The following is a 19,722-nucleotide window of genomic DNA, read 5'->3' as shown; positions in this document are numbered from 1 at the left end:
AATAAAAAAAATGTTATTGTTTTACGCACAAAAATGGATAATATTCCAGGGTAAATTATGACACGTATTGTGCAGTATTGTACATGAGTTTTTGTTGCGCTCTGCAGTTTCGTATTTTGCAGAGAGTTTTATTTTTAAAGAAAACGAAATTCCCAGGTTAACGTACTGGTTATATGGTATATTTTTAAACAAAAAACATTGTGTAACTTAAGTACTCTTGAAAGAACTTGTAATTTCCTACAATTTGGCGTACGAATAGATGGTTGTAATTCGGGTAATAGAGTAGACAACTTGGCTTTATTTCAGATGTGTACATATAAAAACAATCTACAGCTTCGCTTGGTCAATATCACTACCTGGAATTCAAAAGTAGTTGTAACAAAACTTGTAGAGAACGTATTGTTTAAAACTTTCTTTATGTATTTTATAAACCGATCGTTGCACTTTCATGACTGGCATTGCCTACTGTGGAAAAAAAATCGTGTCGCCTGTTTAAACACCTGATACACTGAACTGGCTCAGGCAGACTTTTTGTGGACATGCGTGCAGACATTTTGTTCAGATGTGTGAATAGATCATGCACGATTTCCGCAACTACAACATGTAATGAAATTTTTAAGCCACAGTACATGAAATTAAAATAGAGGAATTCTCTTTACTGTGCATGTTAAAAATGCAAACTAATTCACCTCACGTCTACCGCTCTGCCAAAATTACATAATATGTGTGGAGCGCCACCTTAGACGTTTGCCTCATTCATTGTATCATGATTCTAAACAACAAGAAAAGTTTCCAAAAGATATATGTTTTCTTTCATTATATATCGCCATGCACCCTTGAATATAACCCCTTAACATAACGCGTATCAACATACTGACTTTCAATTTTATATTTCTTGACAAAATAATTCGTCGAGGTATTTTGACTTTTAAATACGAAACCGCTCTCAGAGCAAGCATCCAGTTTTAGAAAGCAAAAATGCATGATTACTGGTGAATTGGCATTCAAAGAGTCCAATATTTTCTTCAAAGTTCGTCTAGAGAAAGGCAAAATTAAATTAGTTTTATCTCCGTACCAGTTAAAGTGCAGGAAAGTTCATTTCTCAGAAGAAGGACAGGGCGAACGTACAGAGTTCTGGTTATTTATGAAGCATTTTTGTTCGTCCTCGAACTGGATTTCAACGGGTGAAGACTTAGTCACACTTCCAAATACAATCACCAGCTACGCTGATAGCAAAAGTATGGATCGTATGAGATGTCAAAAATAAAATAAATAAAAATATCCAATTTGGAGCACTTTCAGAACGAATATCGGACCTCAAGCAGACGACACGAGTACCCCAGAAAATGAATTTTTCGAAAACTATTGAACATAGCATTAAGCGCGACATGATGAAAAATCAGTCAGAAGCGTCTGTCATCGGCTTTCCTATTTCACTGCGTGTAGGTGTGTTAGCAAACCAATGATGGCACTATTCTCTGTACACCACATTTATGTGTCTTAAGATCGGTCGCTATGAGTATGTTTTCAACGGGCCATCTGCCCCTTCAGCTCTCGATTCGGCTAACGTGGATATGTGAGAAAAGTTTGTCAGTAGATTTTCGTGGGTCAGTTGGTCTTCCAGGACTTTTCCCGTCTTTTTTTATTCACCAAAAGCAAAAATACTGACCGCGATAGATAGATAGATAGATAGATCATGTGCTGAAAATGGAATTAAATCCATGAAACTATGTTCTAACCACAAGTATAGCAATGTTGTTATGCCACCGTCCCCCAACTCAATTTCGTTTTATTTATCAAAGTTATCTACCTTTGCACGTTGGCATTGCACTGTTCCATTTCTTTCCATCACAATGTAATATGGCGTTCCCGCTCATCTCATAACCCGGACTGCACTCAAACTCTACAAGGGCGCCTCCAAATTTCTCGCTCTTAAATTTCAAATGAGGACCAGGAAAAAAGGGGGCGCAGTTTTTACCCTTCTCTGAAAGACATAAAAGTTGATATATGTTAACTCTAATGTACCTAGTACTACAAGAAAATCACAATCTTACAGAAGATAATTTTTACAGTACACGTTCAGCACGTGCACATTATGATGGTAGTTAATGGACTTAGTGTATCGGTTCAAGTACGGTGATATAATCGTTGATTTTCATGTCTCTAGATCCAAATCATCTAACCGATTGATTTAGCAGTATAGCAGTAATATGTATCGTTCTTACGACTACGCTTTTTGTTGGCGAATAGAACAAGTTCATTTATGTTAGACTCTCTATTGTAGGCAAACACCTTGCCATCGTTTCGAGTTTATTCTGTACTTAATGACCACTCTCTCTCTCTCTCTCTCTCTCTCTCTCTCTCTCTCTCTCTCTCTCTCTCTCTCATGAAGGCGCAATTTGCACTGACACATCTTTACCTCAAACAATTCACTTGGACAAAGACTTTTGAAGGGTTCAACACTCGCTGGAGTACCGACGATTTATTTATGTTTTATAACGAAGGCATGACCACAGATGTTTCCATTAGGTCTAGTTATACAGCTATGTCCTGACGTTGAAATATTTGTTCAGACACGTGATACTAAATTATCAAAAACACTTGAAAGAATGAATAATTCTATTGCTGAAGGCGTAGAGTGATTTCAGAAAAAAATTATATTGTTTAAGGCATTTTAATAATTTCAGAGAATAATTATATTGCTTGAGACAGTTGAGTGATTTCAGAAAATAATTCTATTGCTTGAGGCATTTGAGTGATTTCAGAGAATAATTATGTTGTCTGAGGCATCTGAGTGATTTCATAGAATAATTCTATTGCTTGAGGCATTTGAGTGATTTCAGAGAATAATTCTGTTGCTTGAGGCATTTGAGTGATTTCAGAGAATAATTCTGTTGCTTGAGGCATTTGAGTGATTTCAGAAAATAATCCTATTGCTTGAGGCATTTGAGTTATTTCAGAGAATAATTATATTGCTTGAGGCATTTTAGTGATTTTAGAGAATAATTATATTGCTTGAGGCATTTGAGTGCTTTCAAAGTAATCATGCCTTATTGGAAAAGTACTCTTTAATGAGAGATTATGACCTCACTTCGGTTAGGCAATCAAATTTTCAAATATTTATAAACTTAAAACGAACCATCGTATTAAGAATGGTTTAGGCAAAAGTTTAAGCCCTCATAAAGCAATAAAAAGATAGACTTGTATCGGCTGCATCTCTGAGTATTAGAACTGATCGAACTTTACATATTATGACTGAGTCACATTTTACTGCTCCGGTAGCCTAATTAGTTTGAGCGTCCGCCTCTGATGCGGGTGGTCTAGGATTCGAACCTCGGTCGAGTCATACCAAATACTTATTAAAATTGTACCAGTAGCAGCCTTGCTTGGTGTTCACCATTGAGAGGTTAATGTTAGAACTGGTCGGCCTGATGTCAGGATAATGTGACTGGATGAGACATGATGTTACATGTCTGTGACATGATGCTCCAGTTCTATACAATACTATAAACTGCCACACTGCAGGCATCTTAGTGATATGACAAACAAATGTGTTAAAGGTACGTTAAAAATCCAAATCACACACAGATGCACATACACGCGCGCGCATAATTCAAAATGATCCTCTTGTTTTATTTATCAGTACTTCAGATTTGCTCTATCAATTAGATCGACTTATGTTTGAGATAAATTTAACTTTTTTGCAAATAAACGACAACGTTAGGTAGTGTTGTACTCCAGACTACCTGTGTATTTATTACTGACCTCAAATGTTGCAAAACTCGAGATTACTTGTGAATTTATTAGTGTACATCAAATGCGGCAATCTTGCATAGTAATCAAATTTAAAGTTTGTTTTAAAATCCATATCCATTTATTGGGACCTAAAGATATTATTTATATTACATGTTTATTTCTCATTTTCATGCACTTGAATAGATAGATACACTGAAGGTAGACATATACATATGTAGATGGACAGGTGTATAGAGGAATTATCTGTTTATTTCTCTCTATGTGTTAACTATCAATATTATACAAATCTGGTGATTAAGTTAGCGGGAAGAATTATATTTTTGAGGACGGACTGTATTTCCCATATGAACAATTTGTAGAATATTCGGCTTTTTTTTCAGAGAGGCTTTTTAAAAATTCGACTTACTGATACAGATCGGTGGATCATTGCTCCAATCACTCCCTATACAAATAATCAAATTTTCTCCGTATAATTCGTAATTGTCACGGCACTTGAACCGCGCCATTAGCCCCTTCTGTCTGTATTTAACTTTCCCATTGGCTAACTTTAGGTTCTTTGGGCAACCAGAATCTCTCTTTACTGAAAAAATAAATGGATGTAATATTTACTCACTTAAAAATGGAATGAATGAATGAATGAATGAATGAATGAATGAATGAATGAATGAATGAATGAATGAATGAATGAATGAATTCCAAGGTTTCCAGTCTCTTATGTATAGCATGAAAGTTGCATCAAATGCAAACCACAGTCGGTTGTAGACATGTCGCTTTATAAGTATCAAATATCCATAGTCTAATAATAGGATTAAATCCGTACTTTCATAATGTGAGGAAAAGATATATCATATAGAATATACATGAGGGGTTTAGATATAAAAATGTTTTCCACACACATGTCCGTATGTCTCATCTTATTTGGTGACATGATGAACAGATTAAAATGTTTAATACGAACCACAAAAGAATCTAGCTCAACGGGAAATTGCAGCCCACCCGACCATCCGCCCCCACTCGACACCTCCAAAGATAAAATGGTCGGTGGATAAATGTTGCAAGTGAATAGTGCTTGCCGAGTTTTTGCTTCTATATATCCAATTAAAAGTCAGACGATTTCATTGCAAGGACTCAAAAGTAACATCATCTGATTGATATGTTCTTCCCTGCCCAAACACAATTCACAAACCTTAAAGAAAAAATCATAAATATTCTGAATTTAAATATTTGCATTATCTACGCCTGATGTATGTCGATAAAAGTGCGTGCTATATTGATTGTTTTGCATCATTTACTTATCCTTTCACATTTTTGTATTAAAAATTTTAACATTTTCTTTCCCTGATTTTATAATTATTGAAGGATCATTGTAGTAATAGACAGTGAATAAAAATGGCCTTCTAAACTATTCAGAATAAATCAGGGTGCTGCACCCTGCAGTTTTCGACGAATACTTTGCTATACCGATATTCAGTGATGTTCCTTACTTATTGAAATGAAGTACATTCATGCGCACACTGTTATATCTATACTTGATGCCGCCCCTTAGCATACTACAGAGTTCGAGCGTACTGCTGAATCGATACTCCATGCTGCCCCTGTCTTAGCATAATACAGAGTTTGAGCGCCCTGATATATCGATATTCCATGGTGGACCCTTACTTACCATAATGAAGAGTTTGAACGCCCTGCTGTATCGATACTCATTGCGGCCCCTGACTTAGCATAATGCAGATTTCGAGCGCCGGTTGTATCGATACTCTATGCTGCCCCTGACGTAGCATACGCAGAGTTTCTGTATAAAAGCCTTCTTTGTTAGGCCTGTCTAGGGCAAAATTTCAAGATATAGTGATGCTGATGTTGTCGTCGTCGTCGCAAGCAGCATATACTCAATATTGTTTTTTTTTTCTTCTTCTTCCACATTAGTTCCTTTAGATAGTCTTACCCAGAGACCCAGCCGCTTGCTCACAACTTGGAATCAATGGAAATGAACACGGTGCCTAATAACACACTTTTATCGCATAGAAAGGCCAACTAACTTATGATTTGGTTCCTGGGACATAACCCGAAAACAATTCAGAACCCCACCTTGTAACTATATATACACTTAGATGGCATGGAACGGGTAATTCATTTGATAGTACCCAACAGAAAAGTGATAGTACGAGGATGATAATGGAAGACATTGGGAGCGTCCGATTCATCGCAGAGTCTAGATAGTAGGTTCGAGGATTCTAATCGAACGCCTTGAATACAACACTTGGGTTGTTAATGTAGGCCCGAAGACATACTCCCCATTTTGTCGGTAACATCCAAGAACGTGACGTAACCAGTATGGCGGGAAGGAACATTCTGTGAGGTGAAACTAAGTCATCTTGAATCATCGCATTGTGTTCTTTTAATTTTATTTCAATGTTGGTTACATTTATTGGTCATGCGCACACTTAGATCTTATCAGGCTCAATTCGATCGCTAGGATCTCCAAATCAAGGACACACCGTTCCGTGGAGCCGTGAGCATTATTTGATTGACATACATGTGTCGTGCCCCTACTGCCCTGCACGTGACACGTTGCCCTCTTTGAGAGCTAAAGGTTCCTTTTGAGTGCTTGTTGTGGGGTTTAACGCCATTTTTCAGCACAACGTAGGCTATACATGGTGGCCTGTATTAATGGTGAAGGAAGAACCCGGGAAAACCCGGGAAAGAACCATCGACCCACGAGAAGCTACTGGCACGCTTTCTTACATACTCGCATTGGCCGAGACTCGAACCCATGCAGACAGAGGTGAGATGACAGTGATCCGTAACGGAGAGCGCTTTAGACCACTTGGCCACTAGGGGCCCCTACTCCTTTTGAATACTAACATTATGATTCATTTTATTTGTGTAAGAATTGAATTTCTTCAGCTTATCGTTTAGTTGCGACTTATACGCTGACCTAGCCATGTCCAATGTCATAAATGAAAAGTTCACATAGCTACATGGTTTGCTTTTAAAATATGATCTTCATTAGACCTCTCGAACTCCTGCAGCATTAGTGCATTTCACTCCAGTTTAAGTGTGCCTTTAAGACTTAGTCAGAACATTGCCGCCAAGTGGTATATACCCACACTTGTTGCATTTATTCATTTTGTTCATTACTTCTGCAGGGTTCCAACCATTTCAAAACTCTGACCCCACGTATGGGAGAGAAGTGTGGGAAGTGTGCTGTAAACAAACGAGGAAACTCTTGATCATATAAAAATCAACTTCATCATATCGCAAAAATCAGCTCTACTGTAACTGCGCAGGAGAGGTTACAAAATATCTTGCACACAATCGCATAACCTCTCTTCCGCACAGATGGGTAAGATTGCTTATCTGCTAAAGCCGTTTTGATCATGTGAAATGTTGTCAGTCTTATTAAAATGCGATCTCCACTGTCCTACATCACGTGATCAGACTGAAAATGCTGTACGAAATGAAATATTCCGTGTATATTATATGTTCATTAGAATAGTCCGTTTCTTTATACCTTCAATAGACTATTCCTTGACTAATATATTTTCGTTAAAATAGTCCGTGTCTTTATACTTTCAATAGAATATTCTGTGAATAAAATATTTTCATTAGAATATTCTGTGTCTTTATAATTTCATTAGAATATTCCATGTATATTATATTTTCATTAGGAAATTCAGTGTATATTATACTTTCGTTAGAATATTCCTTTCTGTTAAAAAGGTTCATACGGATGATATATTTTACATTAGTACACACTGCACAGTGACTCACGGTATGCTGGGTTTTTTAAATATCCATTGGTATGCTCTAAGTAGAGACTCGCTGTAAACGGTTATTTTAAACTGCATATTGTACACGTTACATAGTGACTTGATATTCAAGTATATTTTACATTAATACACTCTGGTACACACTGCATATTGACTCGCTATAGATGGTTATTTTACATTAGTACATACTATATAGTGGCTCTCGCTATACATGGCTATTTTACAATATTGCACGTTACATAGTTGGTACACACTGCATAGGGACTCTAGCTATACATCGTTTTCTTACAATATTACACGTTACATTGTGACTTGATATTCATGTTTATTTTACATTAGTACACTGCATAGTGACTCTCGCTATACTTGGTATTTTACATTAGTACAAACTACATAGTGACTCGCTATACATCGTTATTTTACAATAGTGCATGTTACATAGTGACTTGATGTTCAGATTTATTTTACATTATTACACACTTCATAGGGACTCTCGCTATACATCGTTATTTTACAATCGTACACGTTACATAGTGACTTGATATTCAGGTTTATTTTACATTAGTGGACACTGCAAAGTGACTTTCGCTACACATGGTTATTTTACATTAGTACGTACTACATAGTGACTCCGCTGTACATGGTTATTTTACATTAGTATACGTAACATGGTGACTCTTGCTATGCAGGGTTATACACACAACATAGTGATTTTCGCTATACAGGGTTATTTTACGTTAGTACACAATGCATAGTGACTCTCGCTATACATCGTTATTATACATTAGTATTCGCTATATTGTGACTTCCGCTATACAGGTTTATTTTACCTTAGTGCTCGCTACATTGCGACTCTTGCTATAAATGGCTATTGGATACTAGTATACACTAAATAGAGACTCGCTATACATGGTTATTTTGCAAAAGTACACGTTACATAATGACTTTCGCTATACAGGACTATTTTACATTAGTGCATATTAGATAGTGACTCTCGTTATCGATGGTTATTTAACAATATAACACGCTCCACAGTGGTTCTCGCCATGCAGGGTTATTTTATATTAGTACAATTTCTAAGCTACTGCATAAAAGAAATAAAACTGGCCTACTTTCTTCCTACTATGAAAAAGATAAAGCATCATACAACTTTCTAATCTACTGCATACAAACAGGAAAACACCAGACCACTATCAACATAATACATATCAAATAAAAAGCAGACAAATAAACAACAACAATATCCACAGAGGAACGTTAAAAACTTATGCATCAAAAATAATTTTAAAAACAGCTTTTTGTCCCTAGACGTTACTTCTGGGTACCTATTTAATACTGCATGTAAACTAGAACACCAGACCACGTTGCTTGCCATTGTGTGAACAATGCACGGAAACACACAAACACACACACACGATAGGATTTTAAAGCTACTACGTACTTTTAGAAATAAAGTATAAAAACACCAGACCAGTTAGGTAATAAATTCTGTAGAAATAGACAAAAATTAAGGCACACCAGATCACATTGGTTAATAAATTGTGTATAGATAATACAAACACCAGGGATTGTGATAGATTAAAGATTGCAGGTGGGCTTTTTTTCTAACATTTATTGCAAAATATTTTCAGGAAAATAGCCACTAATGTTTAGTTAAACCTAATATACTTCTGCTAACCCCTCAGGTCTAATTCGCATTATCAAGTTTCCAAAAGTGACAGTCTTGAAATTAATTTTAAAAATGTTCAAAAATATTAGAAGCATTTTGTACGACACACTAAAAGTTTTGTCAAGAGCCGCGTGCTAAACATCATCAATGACTCCATTTTTCTGGATCATGATTATATATATATATATATATATATATATATATATATATATATATATATATATATATATATATATATATATATATATATATATATATATATATATATAAAAGTATAATTGTTAGAGTAGTTTAGAAAGTGATCTGGTACTTGTTTTTACTGCATAATTCAAACAGTACTAATCCAAATTTTCACGTGTTAGTCCTTGTTTGTATACAGTAGTTTATAAAGTGTCTGGCACTTAATCACACAGTAATTAGCAAAGTGGTCTGGTGTTATTGATTTTATGCATTATTTAGGACACTGCTTCGATGGGAAGACCCTGGAACAACAGGGTGCTTTTATAACTCCAATGTTGTTTAGTGTTTAAGTACGGTTTTTGTTTATCTGTAGCAGTTTAGAACGTAGTATGGGGATATGTTGTTTTATGCAGTAGTTTGGACAGTGGTTTGTTGTTTTTATATTGTTTAATGTATTAGTTGTTTCTTTATAATTCAAGCAGTACTAATCAAGGTGTTCTGGTGTTAGTTTTCGTTTGTAAGCAGTAGTTTTAAAGGTGTCTTGTACTTAATCATACAGTAATTAGCAAAGAGATATGTTGTTATTCACAGGGCCGGCACCAGACCCGGCCAGACTATCTGGCGCCTTAGGCCAGGTTAGATACTGTCGCCCCCCCCCCCCCCCCCCCGGAAGATATCAATTTCAAAATTTATTAACAATACATTTTTTAAAAAATGCGCCCCCTGAAATCAGCGCCCTAGGCGGCTGCCTAGTTTGCCTATATGGTAACGCCGGCCCTGGTTATTCATTTTATGCAACAGTAAGGAGACTGGTTCAATGGTAATGTCTTGGAACAACAGCGTGCTTTTAAACTCTAATGTTTTGTTTCTAAAGTGGTTTAGTATGGTTTTGTTTATCCGCAACAATTTAGAAAGTAGTTTGGGGATTTATTGTTCTATGCGGTAGTTAATAATGTGATCCAGTTATTTTATGTATCGCATTAATTTTTTGCAGAGCTCTAAATAAAGTATGAGTGGCCAGCTTTTAAGTTCTAGTTTTCTTTTCATGCGGTGATTTAGAAATTTGTCTGGAGTTTTTCTGTTTACACCCATTAGTAAATATATGGTACAGCAATAATTTCTTTTATATATTAGTTTAGAAAGCGGTCTGGTATTTTTTTTTGGGGGGGGGGATTTATGATTCATAAATATGTAAGTAGCTTACATATTTTTTTCATTTTGATTTTAAATTGTAACCAATTTATGATAGCCAATAAAATAAATTAACTTTGAGTTTTGTATGCTCTTGTATTAAACATTCGTAAACTTACTGCTTTTGAATCTGTATGAAAAATATGAATCTATCAGTGCAAAACATCACGTGACTTATATCGAAACCTCGATCAGCATAAGATTTCAAATATTTGATTTTGAAAATATTTAAGAATCTATTTTGAAATCCCCTGTATAAATATTTCGCCTATAAGCATTAAACATTTTATTATGAAAATAATTCCAAAGATTGTCAGAAGATGCTAGCGGTTAATGTCTCTAAAATGAATAGGGATTGTCTCGAGTCTAATCCTTTGTGAATGAAATAATGTAATATGCAAAGGCAGCGAGGTTTTAAACACGAAAGAAGATAATGAAATTTGATTAAAAATATTAAAGACTGCAGCATTATATTACTCCCAATAGGCGGTGTTTGGTACTTCAAAATAAATTTGGGTATTATCAGAATTAATCCAAATTACATGAACTGGTTTTCCTGTGGCGCCATCTGATCTGTAGACAATTGACTAACGAAATTCGTGGTGCAACTACATCCGGTAACTGTTATGCATACCGACAATATGATTAATCGCGATCAACCACCATAAGCAAGTGTAATTCAGTGATAGCAATAATAAATGAAATTTAAAGAGAAAAGTCATATAAAGTTGCTATTAATGTTGCTTTCTTGTTGTTTTTTTTTTTGTTGTTGTTGATGATGTTGTTGAACTTATTATTTGTATAATTATCATTATTTTTAGTAGTAGTAGTAGTAGCAGCAGTAGTTCTTTTAGTAGCAGCAGTAGTAACAGTATTAGCAGCAATGCTAGTAGTAGTACTTTTAGTAGTATTACTAGTAACAGCAGTAATAGTAGTAGTAGTACTTTCAGTAGTAGCAGCAATACTAGTAATATTATTTCTAGTAGTAATAGTAGTAGTAAGTAAAATTAGTACTTTTATAAGTAGTAGTAGTAGTAGCAGCAGGATGAATAGTAGCAGTACTTTTAGTAGTATTGGTAGTAGCAGTAGTAATAGTAATAACAGTAGCAGTAGTAATGGTGGTGGTAATAGTAGTAGTAGTATTTTTTAGTAAAAGTAGTTGTACTTTTAGCAATATTAATACTTTTAGTGGTAGGTAGGCCGCTCCGGTGGTCTAAATGGTTAGAGCATCCGCCTCGCATGCCGGAGATAGCGAGTTCCGACCCCGGCCGAGTCATAACAAAAACTTGTACAAACGGTACTAACAGCTGCCTCGCTTGGCGCTCAGCATTAATACGTTAGTGTTAGGACTGGTCGACCTCGTGTAAGAATAGTGTGACTGGGTGGGACAAAATGCTACATGATGCCCCAGTTTTAGACATCGCTGCAGAGATAGTAGTAACATGACTGGAAATTGTTAAATCTGCTTTCAAAACAAACACACACACACACACACGTTTAGTGGTAGTAGTAGTAGTAGTACTTTTAATACTAATATAATTATTTTAATAACAGTAAAATCAGTATTAATAGTAGTGGAACTTTAAGCAATAGCAATAATAGTAGTTATTATTATTATTATTAGAAGTAGTAGCAGCAGCAATAGTATTAATAATTATTGTAGTACTTTAAGTAATAGCATGAATAATAGTAGTACATTTAGTAATAATAGTAGCAGTAGCAATATTAGCTGTATTACTACTTTTAATAGTAGTAGTAACAGTAGTAGTAGAGATATTAGTATAACAGCAGCACTATAAGTAATCTTAGTAGTAACAGTAGCAATTGTAGTAGTAATAGCAGTACTATTCGTACTTTCAGTAATATTAATACTTTCAGTAGCAGTAGTAGTAGTAGCAGCAATAATAAGATTAGTAATATATAATTAGTTTTTGTAGCAGTAGAAACGGTAATAATAGTGGTATTACCTTTTTAGCAGTTCTGACATTAATAATATTATTACTCCATTTATAGTAGCAAAAGTAGTAGTAGTACGTTCTAGCATTTGTAACAATAGTAGTAACAGTAGCAACATTAATACTAGTAGTTGTACTTTTGTAGCAGTAATTATTTTAATAGCAGTAGTAATAGTAATTGTAGTAGTATTACTTGTTGCAGCAATAATAGTAGCAATACTTTTGTCGCTGTAGCAGTAGCAATAATAATAGTAGCAGTAATAGAAGTATTTTTAGTAGCAGTAGAAACAGTAATAACGATAGTACTAATTTTAGCAGTAGTAATAATAACAGTAGTATGACCTATAGCAATTGTAGCAATAGTAGTACTTTTAGCATTAGTAGTAGCAGTAGCAGTAATATTAGTGATTGTACTTTTAATTGCAGTTTTGACAGTAATAACATTAGTGCTCCATTTTATAATAGCTATATTAGTAGTAGGACGTTGAAGTATATGCAGTAATACTAATAACAGTTGCAGTGTTAATACTAGTAGAAGTAATTTTCTGGCAGTAATACTTTTGGTAACAGTAGTGATATTATTTAGTAGCAGTGGTAGTAATACTTTTAGTAGTAGCTGAGTAGTAGTGTTTATAGTAATTGTAGTTGTAACAGAAACAATTGTAACAGTACTTTTAGTAATAACAGTAGCAGCAGTAGTAGTAATCGAATTAGTAGTATCTTAAGTTGTACGAGTACTTTAAGTAGTAGCAAAAGTAGTACTAGTTCTGTTAGCAGTAGTACTTTAGTTATTGTACTAATATCAGTAGTGCTTTAGTTATTGTACTAATATCAGTAGTACTTTAGTTATTGTACTAATAGCAGTAGTACTTTAGTTATTGTACTAATAGCAGTAGTACTTTAGTTATTGTACTAATAGCAGTAGTACTTTAGTTATTGTACTAATAGCAGTAGTACTTTAGTTATTGTACTAATAGCAGTAGTACTTTAGTTATTGTACTAATAGCAGTAGTACTTTAGTTATTGTACTAATAGCAGTAGTACTTTAATAGCAGTAATAACACTATTAATACTTGATAGTAATAGTAACGATAGTAGTAGCACTTTAAGTGGTAGTAGTAAAAGTAGTAGCACTTTTAATATGAGTAATAATAGTAGTAGCACTTTAGTAGTAGTAATAATAGTAGTAGAATATTTCGTTGTGGTAACATTCGTATTAGTGCTTTGAGTAGTAGTACTTTTAGTACTAGTAATACTATTAGCAGTAGTAATAATAGTAGTAGTACTTTAATTAGTATTAACAATGTCTTAGTATTCTATTAGTAGTTATGTTGGTAGTAGTACTTTAGTAGCAATAATGATAACAGTTATCATTTTAGTAGTAAAAATAATAGAAGTAGCATTTTTTGTAATTGTTAATAGTAATGCTTTTAGTTTTGATAATAATGATGATAATAATAATAATAATAATAATAGAATTTATTTTAGTAGTAGCAAGAAAAGTAATAGCACTTTTAGCAGTAGAAATAATAGTAGTAATACTTTTAGTAGTAGTAGTAAACATGATAATAGTAGATAAGTAGCAGTGATAATGCTAGTAGTAGATTTAGTAGTAATGATAATAATAGTGCTTCAATAGCAGTAATATTAGTAGTAACAATTTTAGTAGTAGTAACGATAGCAATACTGCTTCTAGTAATAGTAATAAAATTAGTAGTATATTTGGTGGTAATAATAATAACAACAGTAATTCTTGTAATAATACTAGTAATAGTAGTAGTTCTATAGTAATCATAATGATACTTTTAGTACTAGTAATAATAGGAGTAGTACTTTTAGTAATAGAATACTAGTAGTAGTACTATAGTAATAATAGTAATAGTAGCAGCACTTATATTATTTTTAACTATAGCAGTAGCACTTTTAGTAGTATTAGCTACAGTAGCACCACTTTTGGTAATATTAAATATAGTAGTAGTACTTTTAGTAGTATTAACTATAGTAGTACGACTTTTAGTCGGATTAACTACAGTAGCACCACTTTTGGTAATATTAAATATAGTAGTAGTACTTTCAGTAGTATTAACTATAGTAGTACGACTTTTAGTCGGATTAACTACAGTAGCACCACTTTTGGTAATATTAAATATAGTAGTAGTACTTTCAGTAGTATTAACTATAGTAGTACAACTTTTAGTAGTATTAACTACAGTGGCACCACTTTTGGTAATATTAAATGTAGTAGTACTTTTAGTAGTATTAACTATAGTAGTATGACTTTTAGTAGTATTAACTACAGTGGCACCACTTTTGGTAATATTAAATGTAGTAGTACTTTTAGTAGTATTAACTATAGTAGTATGACTTTTAGTAGTATTAACTACAGTGGCACCACTTTTGGTAATATTAAATGTAGTAGTACTTTCAGTAGTATTAACTATAGTAGTACGACTTTTAGTAGTATTAACTACAGTGGCACCACTTTTGGTAATATTAACTATAGTAGTAGTACTTTTAGTAGTATTAACTATAGTAGTACGACTTTTAGTAGTATTAACTACAGTGGCACCACTTTTGGTAATATTAAATGTAGTAGTACTTTCAGTAGTATTAACTATAGTAGTACGACTTTTAGTAGTATTAACTACAGTGGCACCACTTTTGGTAATATTAACTATAGTAGTAGTACTTTTAGTAGTATTAACTATAGTAGTACGACTTTTAGTAGTATTAACTACAGTGGCACCACTTTTGGTAATATTAAATATGGTAGTAGTACTTTTAGTAGTATTAACTATAGTAGTACGACTTTTAGTAGTATTAACTACAGTAGCATCACTTTTGGTAATATTAACTATAGTAGTAGTACTTTTAGTTGTATTGACTATAGTAGTAACATTTTTAGTAGTATTAATATTAGTATTATCACTTTTATTAGAAGTACTTTGATATTAGCAAATAATGGTAGTAGCTCATTTGATAGTAGTAGCAATAGGAATAGTACTTTAAGTAGTATGAATAATAGTAGCAGCAATTTAGTTGTAGTGATAATAAAAGTAGTAATTTTAGTAGTAATAATAGCAGTAGCACTTTAATTAGTAGTAGCAATGTTTGTAATTGTAGTAGTAGTAATAATAGTAGAAGTATCTTTGTAGTAATTATAATAGTAGTGGTACTTTTTGTAATGGTACCAATAATAGTAGCACTTTTATAGTAGTAATAGTGACGCCTTTCGTAGTAGAAACAAAAGATAGTAATAATATTTGTAGTCCTTTAGTAGCATTAATAGTAATAATATTACTTTTAGTAGAAATAATTTTAGTAGTAGCACTTTAGTAGCAGTAAAAATATCAGTAGTAATTTTAGTAGTATTTATAATGATGACAGTATTTTAGTGGTAGTAAAAATAGTAATATTACTTTAGCAGTAATAATATTAATATTAATACTTTTAGTAACTGTATTAATAGTAGTAGTACGTTAGTAGTAATAATAATAGCAGTAGCACATTTAGTAGTAGTAACAATGGCAATAGTAATTTTACTAGTAGTAGCAGTAGTAATGATAATAGTAGTATCAATACTTTTAGTAGTAGTAACAATAATGTCGAAATTTTGCTAGTAATAACTATAGTGGTAGTACCTTTACTAGAATTAATAGTAGTAGCAGTACTTTTAATAGTAGTAATACTAATAGTAGCACTATTAGTGGTAGTAGTAGCAATAGTAGTAGTAGTTTTAGTAGTAGTATGTTTATTATTAGTACTTCTAGTAATATTAGCATTAGTAGTAGTACTTTAGTAGCAGTAATAATAGTAGTAACACTTTTAGTAATAGTAGCAATAGTAGTAGTACTTTTAGTAGTATTAATGGTAGTAGCAGTACTTTTAATAGTAGTAATAAAGGCAATCTTTCTTTTTGTACGAGTAGTTTTAGTAGCATGGGGGCAGAGATGATCACAAATTAATACATTTTTTGCTGTATTTTTAAGTTCACATTTATGTCGTCATTAATTTCATCTAAGTTTCAGTACTAAAGTATACTTTACACTTGTCACTAATACTTTCGATGTAAGATTCATTACTGAACATACTTGATTTTCATGAATATGTTGATGTACGTTTCATTACGGAATAATGCTGTCTCATTGTCATGAATAATGTTCACATACGTTCCATTACTAATAAAGCATTTGGTACCGATGAATGCTTTTCACATAAGTTTCGTTACTGAACAAAGACTGTCATGATTGATTTTCATGTAAATCTATTGCTAAACATGCCTTCTAGATTATGCATATTAAGGATTTAACATAAGCTCTCACTCTACTTATTCTGAATTCATTCTTTGCGCAATTTTGCACAATATTAGGCAACAAACAGTTCAGACTTCAGTATTTCAATTATTTAAGCATTAAACATATAATATAACTGATGTTACTTGTCAACTGACTCAGCGTGTCTTCAAAAATGTGCTACGATTGCGTTTTCAGTAACTTTAGGCATATATTGGAATCGTAATTGAAATGCTTCAACAGGTTTTAACTTTTTCGCTCCTTTTCAATATATTTCTCTCTCTCTCTCTCTCTCTCTCTCTCTCTCTCTCTCTCTCTCTCTCTCTCAACCATCGTTAGCTAAAACCGTTACACTGATTGACGATCCCTGCAGTTTTAATCTCACGAGTTGGTGAAAAACGGAAGCCGCTACAATGGGAGGAAAGCAAAACGAATTAATTAAAACAATGAGTAGTAATTGATACACGGGTTAACAAATGACGTTGCAGAAACTGATCTAGGTCACAAATCGACTGCGGCTGAAATCTGCTCAAAACTAGAATAGAAATGTTGGTTTGGTGGGGGGGGGGAGGTCACAGCACATCAACACGTTGGAGGTTATATCCTGCCTAGGCAATTAGAGTAAAGTGATTTGTCCCTGGACACACTACGGTAGCAGATCAAAATTACTCTGACGGCGGGATCATAATCTGACCCTTTCTTGTATTGCCTTGTATGGTAGCATGCTCTGGCACTATAGGTGGCTCTAATCTTGGTTCAATTTTTTCTCCCTCACGAAGCATGGTAAAGTTAAAGCATTCTGTTGTTGGCGTACAAGTACTACTTGCCACTGCTAATAGTAGGTCACTGTGACCTTCAAACACTATGGTGAGTATTTATCTTTCAGTCGGCATTGATCACAGATCGTTTAATGCAACAAAATCCAATTACTGGTGGATTCATTTATTAGTCTGCCAACATGAGGGCTTAAAAGGTGACCCCGTGTGTCAGAGTTGATACCAAAGGATGTATACAACCGGTTAAAGTTTGACTTGATAATGGGTTATATATATATAACTATCATAAGCGTTAGAAATTTTTAATTCGTACTCTTTGCTTGCTAGATGATCTCTTGGTGGCGTTTTTATCAAAATTTTATAATATTAGAAACATAGAAACTTAATTTGAGTAAACATATTTTGACACTAAATTAGACATTGAAAAATAGAAAGACCATCAGTGTAACTCATAAGCCCGCTACATTCTTAATTTTGAAAATGAAAGATGAGAAATAATATGCGAGATAGACTGAATCAGAAAAGGTAGATATGAAAATGAATCAAACGTATTTTCAAAACTTAGGAGAGCTCCACGGACACTAGTGTGTTCTCATTACACCTGATTTTCAGAAAATACTGACATGAACATGTTTCGGCCATCATGTTCCAGTTCGGCGATTTGTTGAAAATTTTCAGCTTAAGATATTTTTCCCCTGTCATACATGCAAAGCATCCATTACTGCAATTTTGTTTTGAAGACAGTTTGAGCAAAGGTTGTCTAAATTTGTTGGTTCAATAAAGGCTGGTCGCGGTCTTATACAAGAAGTAGATTCATAAAGTACGTTTCACACTTTGTGGTACGAAGTGGATCGCTATTAGCATTAACGATACAGAATGAGATATATAGTGATGTGTCTGGTTAAATAACAAGGTTCCGTTTGAGGAATGAAAGGGATACTGAATAATTTAACATTCTGTTTTTTTTTCTTGACGAGTCAAATGGAGGGCACAGGCCCTCTCCTCTCTCCCATCTCTTAAGTCAGCTTTTTTTTTAATTTGTAATTGAAAGACAGAAACATTCATGGCTGGCTTCAATATTTGTGTTTTCATACTATGATAAAAGTCATTCGCGCTCCCATCACTACAATATTATCAGCAATGTTCCTAACTATACGCGCACAAGATAAACACATTGCATACACAAAATATACAAACATATATAGACCTGTATTTCAAGACAAGATTCCTTGTTAAATAAATCTGTATAATATATACAAAGCATGTTCATGAAGAAAGGTTAACTTTAAAATGAGAGCCAGAACTTACCTATTGAGGCCTCTGAAAACACACTAATTATCACGAGGAGAGTGCACAAAGATAGATAAAATTCCATGATTATGTATACACCATGCATCAGAAGTTTGCTCTTGTTTGGTATTTGGAATGGATCTTACGGAAACTACTTCAGACGCAGCCTATCCGTGTACAGGAAGAAGCTCATTTGGATATCTTTCGAATTTTGGAGGAGGGACCTTATTATAACTTCCCGTCGTTTCGTTGTGCTATGTAGAAGGATACCTAATTAAAATAAAACCAACTTGAGCCATTGGATATTTAAACTGAACCTTATATGAAACACGCGGGCTACAAATGGCACATCATGCCCTAGCAAGGTCAAGCTGCCCTTGTTAAGGTGTTCCTTGTCCATGACATTATTGAACTTTATTCCTTATTTTGCCTATAAAGATGAACAGGGAGAACCAACGTTATGGTACTTTTTTATCCATCCGTGCTCGTACGGAATCTGTTTCTGGGTCACCGAGTCCAAACTATAGATAAATGAAAAATCTTTTTTTAAGTGACAGTAACATTAAGTTTCCAACTAGTGACCAAAAATTAATCAGTTTCTACTGAAGGCTGACAGGGAAAATTATACTGAATTTTCATGAAGTCCGTTAAAGTTATCTTAGGTAAGTGCACGTATGTGATACGCAAAGAAGAAAGATTTTTGGCCATAGTTACCTTGATCTTCAATCTCCTTTCCGAGAAAATGTTCTGCCTAATTTAAAGGAAGCACACACACACACACACACACACACACACACACACACACACGGAATAATCACAGAACTTCGTTCTCTTGCATTTAGG

General features: G+C 33.8%; 1 protein-coding gene across 1 annotated transcript in view; it reads right to left on the bottom strand.

Moving 5' to 3' along the window:
- LOC149792546 (uncharacterized) overlaps positions 1-19,141 on the bottom strand; it is a 60,421-nt gene extending 41,280 nt beyond the window's left edge. Inside the window, exons 1-3 of the mRNA XM_089971196.1 lie at positions 18,898-19,141; positions 4,163-4,336; positions 1,811-1,984 (exon numbers count right to left, since the gene is read on the bottom strand). Coding sequence (XP_089827322.1) covers positions 1,811-1,984; positions 4,163-4,336; positions 18,898-18,985 — 436 coding nt within the window. The 5' untranslated portion in view covers positions 18,986-19,141. The remainder of the gene's footprint in view (positions 1-1,810; positions 1,985-4,162; positions 4,337-18,897) is intronic.
- Positions 19,142-19,722: the final 581 nt, after the last annotated feature.

This window comes from Sinohyriopsis cumingii, chromosome 9 (genome assembly GCF_028554795.1).
Source record: "Sinohyriopsis cumingii isolate HCF-2022 chromosome 9, ASM2855479v2, whole genome shotgun sequence".
Classification (NCBI taxonomy): domain Eukaryota; kingdom Metazoa; phylum Mollusca; class Bivalvia; order Unionida; family Unionidae; genus Sinohyriopsis; species Sinohyriopsis cumingii.
The sequence above is the reverse complement of the archived record's forward strand: the minus strand, read 5'-3'. Positions and strand labels throughout refer to the sequence as shown.